Here is a 15,432-nt window from a genome sequence, read left to right on the forward strand (position 1 = left end):
AAAAAAGTTATCATCTGAGAAATCAGGCATCTGAAGAGGAGAAATAGATTCACTGCAAATGATGTGTCATATTTACAGATGAGAAAGAACTTCTCTCTATTTGCTTCTATCTTCTCTGCTAAGAAGAGAAGTCTTTGTACTAGGGAAAAAAAAAAGTGGAATTGTGTAGAATCCTAAAACAAATGAAGATATTATAATGGTTGTTCCTGTCCTGTCCAAGACAAAATAAATTTCATGGTAAGAGAACTGGTCAATGAAATTGTTCAGCTTCTGCCAGGACCTTGGAAGAATCATGGAGAAAGGGAGAGATAGTGATGGGAATAACAGAAAGGATATGTGGTAATGTAAGAGAGAAGGAATAACTGCAGGAAAACATCCTAGAGAAGGTGAGAGGGGACAAGATCCAGTTCACAAAGGTGTTGGCCTAGGGAGCAGGGACGGTTTATTCATTGTAATTGTTGGTGGAGATGCAGGGGGCTGGGTAGAGATGATGGTGGGTAAATGAGGTAGTTTTCTTGTGATTCCTTCTAATTTCTTGGAGAATTAAGTTATTCATTGAGACTAAGGAAGATGGATGGGTGTATTGGAGATTTGAATAGAGAGAATGTGTAAAACCATTTTATTCCCTCCTTTTCCACTGGCATCCTCTCATAGTACTTACACGCAAGTGTCTTCTCTCTAGGCTGTATCCCCTCTACCTCCCACTCTCTCGCCTCCCTTTCACAGCCCAGCTTCTCAAAAGAATTGTCAACATTTGCTGCCAAAACTCTCAACTCATCATTTATGTGGAAATTGAAGTCACCAAAAATAATGACAGGAATAGTTGTTGAGAAGATAATGATCCAGGTGCTAAATTCTTCAATAAACAGGGGTAAAAGAGAGGGGGTAGCCTAAAGGTCAGTAGATGGGACTCTTGTACAATCTTAAAGAGGAGGAGGACCATCCAGTTATGACCAATCACTGACACCAGAGTGAGAAGCTTAAAGCCAGATTTATACCAGTTTAAGGAAATAATGTAACGATTCTTACATAGGAGAATTGTGGAGCAAACCGTATGTATACAGTCATGCACTGCAGAACGATGTTTTGGTCAATGACAGATCGCATATACGATGGTGGTCCCATAAGATTAGTACCACGTAGCCTAGGTGTTTAGTAGGCTATACCGTCTGGGTTTCTGTAAGTTACTCTGTGACGTTCACACAATGACGAGATCACCTAATGATGCATTTCTCAGAACGTATCATGTTGTTAAGTGACGTGTGACTGTGTGTATACATGTGTATACACAAGTATATGTGTGCTATCGTCTACATAAAATTGTATAAGTGTGAATGTGTGTGCATATGTTAGCATAGAATTATGCCTGGAAGAGAGTTCACCAAAATGTTAACAGTAGCTACCACTGGATGGTACGATTGGGGTAATTTTTACTTTCTTTATAGTGCTTTTCCCTTTTATTTTGAATATTCTTTTAAAATATGTGTTATCTTTGAGGCGCTGGCCTGCTGGCATAGTGGTTAAGTTCACGCACTCCACTTCAGTGGCCTGGGGTTCAACGGTTTGGAACCCTAAGTGCAGACCTATCACCACTGGTCAAGTCATGCTGTGGCGGCGTCCCACATAAAATAGAGGATGCTTGGCACAGATGTTAGCTCAGCGACAATTTTCCTCACACACGCACAAAAATATACATATCGTCTTTGAATTTAGGAAGAGTCAAAGTTATTTTTCATTTTGGGAGAAGATTTTAGGGATTATTCTAACGTGGCCCTGGTCCTTGTCTACCTTCATTTTAAACTACATGTCTAATGGATAGGAGAATAGAAATAAAGAAGAGTGGATGGGAAGAGACAGCCTTCTTGTATCATGGGATTGTTAGGTTCAGGTAGGTGGGTGACAATTTATTGTAGGAAGACATTTACATCACTTCCAGGCACAAACCTAGACACAGAGGCTCACTCCACCACCTGTAATCAGAACATGAAACAGCTTTTAAGTTTTTGCTTCCAGAGACATGAGAATGTGGCAATTTATTGAATAACAAAAATTAAACAATTGCAATGTCATGTGAGATAACTTAAGCCAAGCATCTCTACCAAAAAAAAAACCACATCAGAATTTTGTCCTTCTCTTTAGAAAAAAGTGATATTTAACGTGTTACACTGTCTTTATAAATCACTTATCAGAGTAAATGTCATGAGCTTGTACTACTTATTGTCAGAGTTATTAGATTGTGATTTATGGGCCCAAAAGGGAAATGTAATCTTTTAACTGTTGGAATATAGCTTTTGATTTTTTATCATGCTGAAAGGTGATTTTTCCTTAAATTACTTGGAAAATTTTCCTCAATTCCTTGCTAATATGTTTAAAACTTTGGTCCTTTAATAAAGAATAAAGAAGACTGAGAAGAACACCATTAAATCATATACATAAAACAATTAGCATACATTCTCTTAAGAGTGCCATTACAGGGTGACGAACTCAAAATAGAAATGTACACTCTTCCATCCACTTAATAATATTAATTGAGCACCAATTTTGTTTCAGGCATTGAGTTGGGAACTAGAAATACATGGTGAATAAGTCACCAGTTCTTGTCTTAAAAGATCTGAGTCTAATGGAGATCAGATAAGTCAGTAGGCAAGCGCAGAGTGGTAGCCGCCTCGCCTGAGAACTCACGGGGTGCTTATGCGAGCACACTGGAGGGGCGGGGCTCCTTCACCAGTCTTCTAGAGTAAAGCAAGATATCTCGAAAAAGTTCAGTAAAATTCTTTTATGTATGGTCTTAGTACCAAATTTAAACCTTGTTTAATTATATATTTTAAAAGGCCCATAACTGTTGCCTTCCCATTTTAAATGGTAAGTTGCTATAGGATTGTGCCACTTAAGTAGGATAAGGTGGCTGTCATTTATTATACCCACTGTGACTTGGATGGATGCCCTGATGAAGCTTGGTATGTGATATCTGGAGAACATGTAGGAATCAGGACAAAGGAGTGGGGGCGGGGACAAGGACAAAAGATAGGAATAGCATGAGCAATAGTGGGTGGCTGCATTTGTCACTAGGTGGCATTTTAAACTGATGCTATCTTTGAATAGGCAGTACTCCTCCCTAAAACTGGGAGTAAACGGGGATATCTGTCTTTGAAATCCTATCTTTAAAGCCAATTTTATCTACTAGCTACACATTTTAGCCAAATTTCCTTCACTGCGACTCTAACCCCTTGTCTGGAGAGTATTCTCTCTCCTGTGGTGGCCTCTGCTCTTTGTACCCCAGGACCCTGAGCCTTGCTGGCCATGGTTGATTGGATTATGGAAGGACCCTGCCTGGTCAATCAGATTCTTTAAGAATTTGGAATTGTGACTTGGAAGTAATTGTTGGACTCTATTTGGCACTTGAACAGGAAAGTGATATAAAGCAGGAGAAACGAACACCCCCTCTCCCCTGACACACAGGTGCAGAGAGAGAAGCAAAAACAACAGACTGTGTGATGAGAGAGAGAGGGACAGAGAAGAGGGGGTGCAGGGCGAGCCCACAGGTCTTTGTTTTAATACCTCTGCAGTCTACCTTTCCTCCCTTTGGTTCCATCAAATAAACGATTTCTCACGGTATTTCACTTGAACTAGCCAGAGCAGGTTTCCGTTTCTTTGAGTCAAATTCTTCCTGAGGTAGCAGGAGAGTAAGAGCATTTGTAAACATGGATAAAGTGTGTCTCTTACCTCAGGAAAAATAAATACTTGTGTGCTGTCAAGTGTAGAGAGAGAGTTACTAGAAATGTCCTGAGCCCCTGGTGGGCCTGTAAGTGTTGCTTTGTGACCGTCATTTGTGTGTGGGATTCATTTCCTTACAGCCCCTCCCATACATTATGGACCCTTGATGCTTTCTTCTGGCTTTTACCTCTTCTGCCAACTGTCTGTCTCCCCCAGGTTTTCCCATTTAATATATTCCCAGGAAAACAGGCAAAATGTCTGTTCTGCTGAACTTTCCATAATAGACTATAGGCACGTGCGCAGGCTGCCACAGTGGTTTCTAGTCAGTTCCCTCTTCTCTCCAGAGCGGCTGCGAGGCTGAGGAAGGCTAAGAGAAGTGCCTAGTTTCACACTTAGTAAATTTCCATCTATAACATTTTAATCGTGTTATTTGGAAATAACTTCAAACTTAAAGTTGCAAGAATAAGGCAAATACTGCAAATAATTCTTGCATATCCTTTACCTATTTTTAACATTTTGCTTCATTGCTTTATTCTTTCTGTAATTTTGTGTTTCTGAATCATTTAAGTTGCATACATCCTGGTTGTATATCCCTAAATACTTCAGTGTGTATTTCCTTAGAATATCCTTTTACATAAACACAGTAGTTACCAACTTCAGTAAGCTTAACATTGATATGAAACTGTTTTCTATTCTACTGTCCATATACCAATTTTTCCAATAGACCCAATAATGTCTTTATAGCATATTTTATTCTCCAATATAGAATCTGGTCTAGAATTAGGTATTGCATTCATTTGTCATGGCTATTTAGTCTCCTTTAAGTTACAACATTTCCACAGGCTTTTAAAAATCTCTTTATAACATGGACACTTGAGGAATAGCCTCTTTTTATTGTCCACAGCATTTCAATGCTGGACCACATCTTAGTGCCTGGCACGCAGTTCCAGCTTATTTATTGCTTGAGATCTTGAGACAAATCTCCAAACAGGAAGGAAAAACGATTGGTAAATGCTCATCTGGGCTGTAAGGACTGTTCAGAGTTGTTTACTTTGCCTTAAATAGTAAAGCATACCTCACATAATTATTTCTCAGAATTAAATATTACTTAACATGAGGGCATCCAGCTCTATTTTACATGGTTGCCTACTCTTTAGTTTACAACATTTCACTGACTCAGTTTTACAGTTCTCCTTCATAGAGTTTTAATTTTTATTTTTTAAAAATATCCATTTGTCAAAATTAGCCATTCTTTTGCAAATGAAGCAAAACCAACCAATGAATAAAAAATACTTTTTGTGACTTATGACATACTTTATCTAGATTAAGTTTAACTTTTCAGTCAACAGATTAGACATTTTGCATAATTTAGGTAAAAATTCTGGTCTTCTGGACAAAACAACCATTATTATGGGAAAATGGACATCAGGTATATATAGAGAGAAAATCACTTTTTCAATGCAAAAAGAATAAAAGACTACAAAACAAACAGGTTACACTAATCTCAATGAAGTGCAGAATTACATTTAAAGATGGGTTAAGAGCTTCCCCATTTTCTACACGGAAACACCTGACACTAATCATCCTTATCTCAGAGCCCAAAGCACTGGGTCCATCAACAAAACTCGATTGTCTTCTGTGCAGATGTCTATCTTTTTTCTGCATAAATCTTACTACTCTACTGCAATCAGATGGTAAACAAAAACCAGGAACGTTTTATATTTTTCTTTAGAGTGCAGTGCACAGGGTAGGTATTCAATCAACACTGATTAACTGTTGTTTGCCAGAAGTAGAAATTCAGACGAGTGTTTCCGTATATCCTTACAAATAGACCTGGGCGTGAGTCCTGGGGTCCCTGCTTAGCTGGCGGTGTGGCCTTGAGAAAGTCACAACTTTGTTGTGTTTCAGTTTTCTCATCTGTAGAATGGGGATAGTAATAGTTCCTGCTTCATAAAGGCAGTGTGAAGATGGTATAAAAGCTTTGAAAATAAATAAAACAAGGCTCATCAGATGGGCCTAGTTTGGCCAATATTTCCATTCTACATTTCAGTAGTCAGCATGTTAACGTGCTTTCAGGTTGACTTTTTGTGCCTAAAGTTGCGTATATCTCATCACTCATGAGCAGCTAAACCAAGAAAGTCTGCATCACCAATAAAGATGGTGAAGGGAAATAAAGCCACCTCTGAAGCACCCAAAGTCCCAAGCAGGTCCTTGCCTGAGGTTAAGTCAGGATTCTAGAAGTAAGTCAGGAGTCAGGGAGCCCATTACAACAGGGTACAGGGACCCTAAAATGGCTGGTGTGAAAGATACCAATTCTGTGACAGAAATGGAGTTCCAGTGCTGTAAATCACATACAGGTCATTTGGGGAGTTTTTTAAAGTGCAGAATCTGATTCATTAGGTCTGGCGTTCGGGGTGACGTTCTGCATTTGTAGAATGCTTAGTGTAATATTTTGATGCTTTCATTCCTCAGACCAATGGTAAACACACTGAAACTGTTTATAAAAGTTCATGGTGTTTAGAAAACAAGAGCCATGTTTGCAAAAGTATTTATTTACATTTTAAGCTCACGTTAAATTGTTTCTAGGATAGAATGGCTAAGATGAAATACACAAAGTCACTATAAACACATATACATTCATCTTTATCTGAAAAGAATCCTAGCAACGGCTTTAGATGAACTCAGGTTTTCCTTCACAAAACCAATGTACCCGTCTATCATGCTGTGATAATGTCTTCTCATAAGAATAAATTTAACTTACATCATTCAAAAAAGCTGAGAAACAAAAAGCTAACTTGGATTTATTATTAAACAGCTATCCATATGCCATAAAACCAAAATCATTTCATAGTGCTGAGATGTTCAAATAGGTCCAAACAAGATATAATGAATAAGTTTTAAATATGGAATGCTTTGGTTATTAGGCTTTGACTTGGTTTTTGGCATTACTTGTATAATTATATCATTCCAATGAGTCGTTACAGGCAATCCATTCAAAACCAGACTTGCTTAATACTGTTACAAAGCACCCAGCCTGGCCTTGATTGGGAGTACCTTTAAGATGCCAACAATAGCAACACATTTCTCTTTTCCCTTACTCAGAAAAAAAGAAAAATCACACAAATAAAAAATTCATTCTCATGTGTTAAAATCTGCCATAAAGCCTTACTCATTCTTCAAAAAAAAAAAAGCTCCTCATAATAATATCTGCCCTGGGCATTGGTGCATGATTGACACACTAGACCTGTAAGAGCTCCTCCTATATCTTGACAGCCTATGACTTTGTGATCTACTTACGTAAAATATGCTTCAGATTAAATATATTAGCAATGCACTGGAAGCTGCTGGGAAAGATTCACTTTTAAAATAGTTTTTAAAATCTGAGTTTATTAAGAGTTTTAGAAAAATAAATAAAATACTGTGGTGGTCCTAGCCCTCCCCTCTACTTCTCTCCCTTCGCAAATTTGAGCTTGCAAGTTCAGGCTTCTAAAAAGCAGAAGAAAGCAAAACAGAACAATGTAGGTTTTACCATCCACATTTTCCTTTTCTTAGTGCAACTATCATTATCACAAAGGCAAACTTGATTCTCTTTCCTTGAAATGAGGATCCCATCTTCTAAAACTAATTTAAATAACCGTCCTTAAGCAATCAAAAGAAAGTTTAACAGCCAGTGCAAATAAGCAGCTAAATTTCTATAAAATAATGCATAACTTGTGATTTTAAGGAATTCTATTATAAAGTCTGAAAGCACAATCTAAACATTTAATTTGAACAGCTTAAATTTCATCTCTTTAAAAGGTCTTTTAAAAGCTGTAAGCTATAGTATAAATTGCTAGTTAAATTCCCACTCTAAAGCAGTCTGCAAAGATACACTGCAGCACAAATGTATAAATTCAAGGGAACTTTATATTTCTCACGTTGATCTGTTTTCCAATCTCGTAAGTGCAGTAAAGCAAGAAATGAAGCACCTAGATATTGGTTAAATTAGCTTTCATTTGAGCAGCATTTTGATTTTGGATAAAGGGATTCTAAGTGTAGTCTAAAACTTTCCAGGAAGTCATATTTACATTAATTGTACAGCACTTTATATACACATACATACAGATTTATAACAAATTAACCTATACTTTTCATAATGTCAAAAGTAAAATACAACACGTGATCATATGCTAAAACAGCTAGTTGAGAAATATGCTCGTGTTCGCTTCTGATGGCGATAACCCTGAATACCTTGAAGCATATCACAAAACTACGCCCCAGATGTCAGTTTACTTATGACCTTAGTCTAGACCTATCCACAGTTTTAAGTGAAAAAGATGCTCTGTTAAAGCCAATGCCCTACAAGTAGTCGAGTTTACTAGCAATGTTTACACTGAAGAAAGATTAGGGAAGGCATGATAGCAGATATCAGCTGTTTTGAAGTGTAATTGTAGGGTGAAGGATTAAAATCAACTCTTTTTCCAGGGGGAAATCTGGACTTTCTGATGAGAGCTGTCCAAAAATGAAAAAGTCTGCTTCATGAGTGTGAACTCCCAGTCCGACAAACCACTGCGCCTTGTAGGAAGGACTCTTGTGTTGGCGGCGGGACTCATAGCAGACAGCTAGGCCCCAAAGAATGCCAAAGTTCCTGGATGCAAGCTATTCTGTAGAGATTGAGTTTCTGACATGATATAACTCCTTAGGCAGCTTGCTCCATCTTTTCTGCTGCCCACAAAGCAGTCTTTGATTTTGCTGTTATACCTCTCGTAAATCGATGGGTTGGCCTTCCTGGAATACATCACAGTGAATTTTTCTTATCTAATTTCTCTCCTAGGAAGACAAACAGGTGACTGCAATGAGCTCTGTTAGCGTCCTGCACCTCGTAAGTCTTCCACCGACTGCTGGCTGATTCAGGCTAGAAGCAGCGATTTTACTTGGGAGAAAATGTTATCCAATCTAAAATGTTGACTGTTCTGTAAAGTTCTGACCTTGAGCTGAATGGAAAATCCTATTTGGCACTCCCTTCCCTCAGATAGCATGCCAATGCTTATCACAGTAAGAAATCCTTATGGTCAGATTTGAGATCTAGAGAAATAGGAAGCGTGGAAATTTTGACCTATATTAAACAAACAAACAAGCTAATAATAATAACTTCCATAATTTAGAAGAGGTTTTTAACTCTAAAATCAAGGCCTTGTTTCAGAAGAGTAAGTTCACTAAAAATGTAGAAATAAAAATCCCACTATCGCTCTAAAGACAAATAAATAAGGTCACATGGTTTATACATCGTGAATTCTTGAAGAAGCCCTACAGTATTTCAGGAAGACAGCTTAAAGTATTGTTCCCTGAGTTCTTGAGGCAACCTCAAATGTAAGTTCATGAACTCCAAGACTTGAGAGAGAGACAAACCCACATGGTTTGCTTCTTTCCCTTCAAAGAGTAGCTGTTTACTCCAAAATGGTTTGTCAGTGCTTTCTCTATAGCTCAAATGCTGTAAGAATGTGGCTTTATCCATTTCTCAGAAGACAAGTTCCCAAAGGAAAAAAAAGTCTGTTTAAAGAAAAGTTTTAACATTAGTTAACAGTGCAGTTGAGTAAATTAGATTTATATTTTTAATACATCAAGAGTGGTAATACTGTCAGAAGGTGTGAGAAGGCAGAGTGCTACGGACTCGGCTTTTCTGACTGCAGTGGTTATTGAGCACGGCTTCTGTTACCAAACAGAAAGTCTACCAATTAATTCAAAGAACCACAACTATTAGAAACAGAATGACTTTTCCAAATTTAAATGTGTAAGAAGGCATAGTTTTGTTTTAAAATAACCAAATAATCAGATCTCAAACTTCAATTATCTGGAATTTACACACAGATTTGTACATAATGATAATTTTTAAAAACTCATCTAGAACTGGGGTTTTAAGGTTCTTGAATTGTTTTCATGTATCTACTTTCTTGGTGGCTATTAGAATTATTTTTAAAAAATTCAAAACTTGGGAATAATTCAAACAATGAAACGTGAATATTTGTTTGCAACTCTCATCAGAGTCTATTTAGAAAAACTAACTACAATAACTGGAGACTCCAGCTCTGTCGCTGGCCGTTTTAGGTTAGGCTTAACTTTAAGCCATTAAAGGTATTTTTTTTTCTTTAAAAAAAAAGGTTGCAAGAAGGTACTGAAATGTTCCATCCATTTCAGTAAAGTGCACAAAAACGAGTGTATCCTTTGGCTTTGCTATGACCTCAAGGGAGGTGCAGAAGTCAACGGTGCTGGTGTCAGGTTTCTGACTATGTTACTGAGGCTGGCAATCTTCTCTTCTAGGAGGTAATTTTTCTTTTCTGCTGTCTTTTGTCGCTGTTCAGTCATTTCCAGAGCTTTCAATAACTGGGCATTTTCAACATACAAATCCTTCACCCTCGCATCTGCTTTCGTATTCTTGCAGAGCTAGAAACAGAACCAGAAACATGTTGACTCCATTTCTGTAATTCTTTTAAGTTTAAGGTCTGACATAAGGACAGTTGTTTATGAAGGCAAATGGCTTCTATCAATGATGTTTTTATTTTACAATACAGCTTTTACATCAGACCTGGCATCAGGGATACAAGTGGAGCAAATCCACTGATTTCAAGCTGTTTCTTTGCATAGTATGTTTGTAGAAATCACTAACAAAAAGAACAGATTGAGGGCTCAAAAATGAAAGTTTCCCCCATCTAAATAAATTCGGTATTATTCCTTTATTCAGCTTCTAAAAATATCAAAATACTTTTATAACTTAAATTTCTGAGGTGTAGGGTGTGAACTGTGTTAAACTCAGTTCTTAACAACAGAAGCCTGAGCCTCCCATTCATAGCTACGACCTAGTGATATTTAAGGATCTGGCTCATGTAGTATAGCAAAGAGATAAGACTTGTGCACTTACCATTCTTTAACTCTTCCTCTTTTGCATAGAGCCTTGTCTAGAAAAGATATTCTAATCTTTATGGTTAGAATAGAGTCTAGGCGAGGGTGGGGAAACTAGTCAGCAGCCCTGGGATAATTTTGTTATTGCTCCTGTTAATGTCCTCCAATCCCCCTTCCCTCATTATACCTTTAACTCATTTGACACCCAGTTTCAAGCAGGGCATCTACAAGTTTAGAGGTTTAAGGGAATAAGGAACAACTAAAGAGTGGCTAGTTAACTTATTAGCACTTCAGAGGGCAGTGATAAAGGCTATCACACTGAAGCCCTGAAGCTAGATGGCTGGCAAGTGTAACATACTGACTACTCTCTACCCAACTGTCCTATTACAGCTTTTCCTCCCCCCCTGCCTGCCTTCTATTAAAAAATACTCTGATGGCTCCTCATTACCTACAGAATGGAATTCAAACTCCACGGCTCAGCACATAAGACCCTCTACGCCTGCTCCTCCCTATCTCTCTAGTTTCTTCTGCTTCTCCCAGGACAGTAAGAACTGTTAATGCCAAAGTGTTTGTGGATGTCCACACCCCATATGTTGTCTAACTCCATGATGTTCCCATGGCCTAGAATGCCCTTCCCACATTTCTTCACCTGTTCAAGTCTTACTCAACCCTCAATACTTGGTTTAAGAGGCCTTCAGGAAACTTTCTTTAAACTTCCCTGGGTTGGATCAAGTATTTTTTCTGTGTCTCCTCTACTGAAAATAAAGTGGTTCCCATTTTCTTTATTTTTGACACAACTACCTGGCCAAATGCTCAGTACCCTGGAGGTGAACTAGACTCCATAGGCGCAGGGGTTTTGTTTCATTCACTGCTGTATCTCTAGTGCTTAGACCAGGACCTGGAACATAGTTACTATATGTTGAATAAAGACAATTAAAGGATTGAATCAATACATGCTCATCATACAGGACTTTCTCTTTCTCTCCATTCTGTGTATTAAGATATAGGGCAATGGAAAGTTCCTGTCTACCTCTGCATTAAGACCCTCTCTTGGGATTCTTCTTCTTAGGTTTTATCTATCTAGAAAACTAGGTTGGGCAATTCTCCTGCCTCCCTACCCATCCCCCCTCCCCCATCTCAATCTCAGTTTCCAGAGAAGTTATAAAACTTTCCTAAAAAGTAGTCCTTTTAGCATGTCTCTTCAGCAGATGGACAAAAAATTTCTGAACTCTGAGGCCACAGCTGCCACCAGCAGGTGAAAAGGACCAGGCTGCTTAGTGGTCCTGGATTCTAATTCAAAGCATAGCCTGTAGGGGGTTGGCTATAGCTATAGGTACTTTTTGAGGTTGTCATAGCTATTGCAGACAGGAAAGCTAAAGTTCTATCTATTATCCTCCAACTTTTTACCAATATAAAATTTCTGTTTATTTAAATTGAAATATTTCTTGTCTTGAGCAAAAAGAAAAAAAAGCTATAAAAGTTCAATTTGAGCTGCTGAATCTCATTAGAAATGCTTTGGGACTATGTGAGTCACTGTTAGCAAATTTTTAAAACTGTGGACAAACATATACCTTAAAAGAACTTTGGAAAAAATAACACAGAATCCAGAATTCATATTTTGAAAGTAGTATGGAAGAGCAAATCCTAAATTCTGTGTATTTATAGAACTTGCCTTCATTAGACAACAAAAGCCAACAAGTTAATGGCTGTAAAGGAGGGTGTAAAGCTGGAGTTACAGGTGGGATGTGAGGCGGGCGGGCGGATGGCCCGAGGCTCACTTGCTCTTTGAGCTGATTCACTTTCTCCTGAAGAAGCCTCTTCACCAGTTTCAATTTCTGTTCAACCTCCATCATTCGTTCCTCCATGACAGTTACCAGCTGTTCCTGGTTTCCCTGAAGGGAAGAAAGAGTCTATTATCATTTCCAAATCACGCCACACTGAAAAGAAAGCACTAGCAGTTTATTTCCCTGTAAGAGGCCTAGAGAAAGGACAGCAGAGGTTCGCCCTTGTAACAGCAAGGGTGGAGTTCTGATGAAATGGGGCTTCTGAGCACTGCATGGGTTGCACATGTTAGAAAAGTAACCCTATCAGAGAAAGAATCGAAGATAAGAAAAACTTACCTGTGTTACCATCTTCCCCTGAGATAAAGCAAAATTCACAAAACCATAACTTGATACCCGTGCACTTCTTCTAGTAAAACAGGTATCCAGAGTAAATTAAAAGATGGGAGTCCACCTTCCATCTGCAGTACTGGGGGCCTCTCAGTAACAAAACGAAAACTGAGTCCATCCAGGATCGCCTGTCCTGTCTGTCAGCTTCAGTATGTGTGTCTGGCTCGCCTTTGAAACACTGATTACTGTGCTTTCTCCATAATAATCAGCCTCTTCCTGGCAGTTTTTCTACTCAGCTGTTTCCCAACTGGACATGTCAATAATGTGAGGCAAACATCTGGACTGGAGGATGGGTTTACCATCAGAACAGATCTAAAATTAAGAATCTCCTCCCCACAAACAACTCCTAGATAAAACGAGGGCAGAAAAGAGCCCTGGCTTCTCCCGCTCTCCTCGCACAACAGCGATGGGTTAGGGAATGTGGGCTCTGGAGAGCAGAGACCTAGAGAGAGAGGGTGCAGCTGAGTGCCCCCCAGTCCACGGTGTCCACACACGGAACTTCTGTCGTGAAAGGCTCTCAAGTGTTTAAGCAAAACATCATCATGGCCGAGGGCAAGCCTGCCTCGAAAAGCATGCTCCAGAAGGCATCCTTTAAAAGCATGCAGAACAACTGAACATGAGTTGAAAGCCAACATTCGTTTGGAGAGTACATAATAGCATTTATTTAAACATTAAAAAAACAACTAGTTTGACTAAGTTGAAGACAAAAATTGTAGTAAAGAAAGTCTAATGCAGCAAGTAAATTTCAAGAAATCAAGCCTTGAGAACACTGATCTTTAAAAAAAATCCTATATTTTAAAAGATATGGCTTTTTAAAGTTTAGACATAAGTGGAAAATGCCTGACATCTGCTTGCCTTAAAAAAAAACAAAGCAAAACAAAAACACCATAATAACATAATTAATTTGAAGAACATGGAGCATAGGAAAAGAGTGAGGAAAGAGAAAAAACAAAGGCAGTTGTAGATTTAAAATTTATTTTATTGTTTCATCAAAATTTTCCCTTTTCGCGTCAAAAAAGTATTATACATCTTATACAAAACAGTATAAATAACCCTGATTTTCTTCAAATTCCATATATAAAAGTAGTACCTTTTGTTAAAAATAGTTACAACATATGGAATGAGAAAATATATAGAATACATCCTTTCAAGAATCTCAAATCCACACTCTTTAAATGGTATAAATAAAATTATTTGCATCAAGTTGAAATTCATGAATTTGATTCACAAAATCTGTCATTTCCACATAAATAAATTAGAGACATAATACTGCAGAGGCAAAATCAATAATACAACAAATAATAACATTTAAAAGAGCACTTGAATCCCAAACACTTCTCAGCTAATGTCTGTGTGTTTGTGTGATGTGTGGTGTGTATGGGTGTGTGCTTATGTGAGTATCTGCCGTGTAAGAAATGCCATCAATAGCAGCCCAGTTTTCACAGGTGCCCAATCCTTCTGTAGGAATCTGCGTGCACTGCTCGCTGCTCCGGTAGCAAGGCCTAGAGAGAGAAGGCAAGTGGTACACTTCACCCTGATGTCCGAATTATGTTTTCTAGGGGGAGTCTAAATTCACACATTTATAATGCAAACAATCCTTAAAAGCACACACGTTAACACAACAAATGCAAGCAAAGTGACACAAAGGGAGAAGAATCACATCACTCCACACACAGAGACAGCACGCAGATTCTGGTAATACTCTGTATGCTCAGAATTAGTGTCAGCTCAGGTGCCAGAAACAGAAGTGGTTGCAGTGGCACTCTAGTGAGAGCAATGGCAGTCCACCCTGCCATCTGACTGGAGGAATTTTTTTTTTAGTACAAAAATCTTATTAGTTTTTGTCCATCTGATCCCGAAGTAACTGGAGTAAAAGGATATTTTTTTATTTTTAAACATTGATGGGTAGGTTGGGAAGATCATAGTTTGAAAATAGTGTGTATGAGAGAGAAATGAGTAGAATAATTTGGGTTAAAATGTCCATTAAAAACTGAAGGTCAAGGTTTTATAATTCTATTCTGTAATGAAGAGTTGAAGCATCTATCCAACATGCCACCATCACAATTTTAATTCAATAATTTTATTTTAATATTTGGAAATTAAAGTGGGATGTAGGAAGCTTCCAAAGACATGGATATTAAAGCACAAAAGACAAAAAAAGTTTTGAAAGTTTTGTTAGAAAGATGACAGAAGTACCTCATGACAAATCATAGCTATATACTAGGAGAGGAAAACAGAACTGCTCCAGTGCATAATTCTAGTGCTAATGTGACTTTGCAGAGCCACTTTAAGGGGGATACAGAAAAAGAGTCTGGAAATTCCATATCCAATGTCAACTGAAAGGCAAGATATATGAAAACAGAGGAAGAGCATCCAAACCAGAAAGAATTAATTTAGAATTCTACAAACTAAGGAGTATTTTTTTATTTTATTCCTAATTCTGAATAAACTAAATGGGCAAGACCAAAGAGTTAAGAGACTTCTGAAAAGGATGATTATGAATGAAGCATTAAAGAGAACTATTTGATAAACCTAGGTAATATAAGATTGTGTCTGGTAGTGACCTGGGATAAAGCTAATTCAAAAGGAAGGGGAAGATGATCTTTGTTTTCTTAAAAAGAGTTTTTCAAACATCATCATTTTAAAAAATAAAGTTAAATGAACTATGTCA

At 37.9% G+C, this 15,432-nt stretch overlaps 1 protein-coding gene across 29 annotated transcripts in view; it reads right to left on the minus strand.

Annotated features, from left to right (window-relative positions):
* Nucleotides 1–6,246: 6,246 nt before the first annotated feature.
* Nucleotides 6,247–15,432, minus strand: part of NIN (ninein) — a 92,570-nt gene continuing 83,384 nt past the window's right edge. For 13 of the 29 annotated variants that reach the window (XR_011428844.1, XR_011428846.1, XR_011428840.1 and 10 more), the window contains 2 exons: nt 12,369–12,482; nt 6,247–10,134 (listed from right to left, as the gene is read on the minus strand). Coding sequence is in view for 19 of the 29 variants with exons in the window: in XM_070242771.1 (XP_070098872.1) it covers nt 9,925–10,134; nt 12,369–12,482 (324 nt within the window). In the remaining 10 variants the exon portion in view is untranslated. Of the gene's footprint in view, nt 10,135–10,609; nt 12,483–13,402; nt 14,264–15,432 lie in introns of those variants that run through there. The other 16 variants (XR_011428839.1, XM_070242774.1, XM_070242742.1 and 13 more) reach the window with 4 other exon arrangements.

Source organism: Equus caballus, chromosome 1, assembly GCF_041296265.1.
Source record: "Equus caballus isolate H_3958 breed thoroughbred chromosome 1, TB-T2T, whole genome shotgun sequence".
NCBI classification, from domain to species: domain Eukaryota; kingdom Metazoa; phylum Chordata; class Mammalia; order Perissodactyla; family Equidae; genus Equus; species Equus caballus.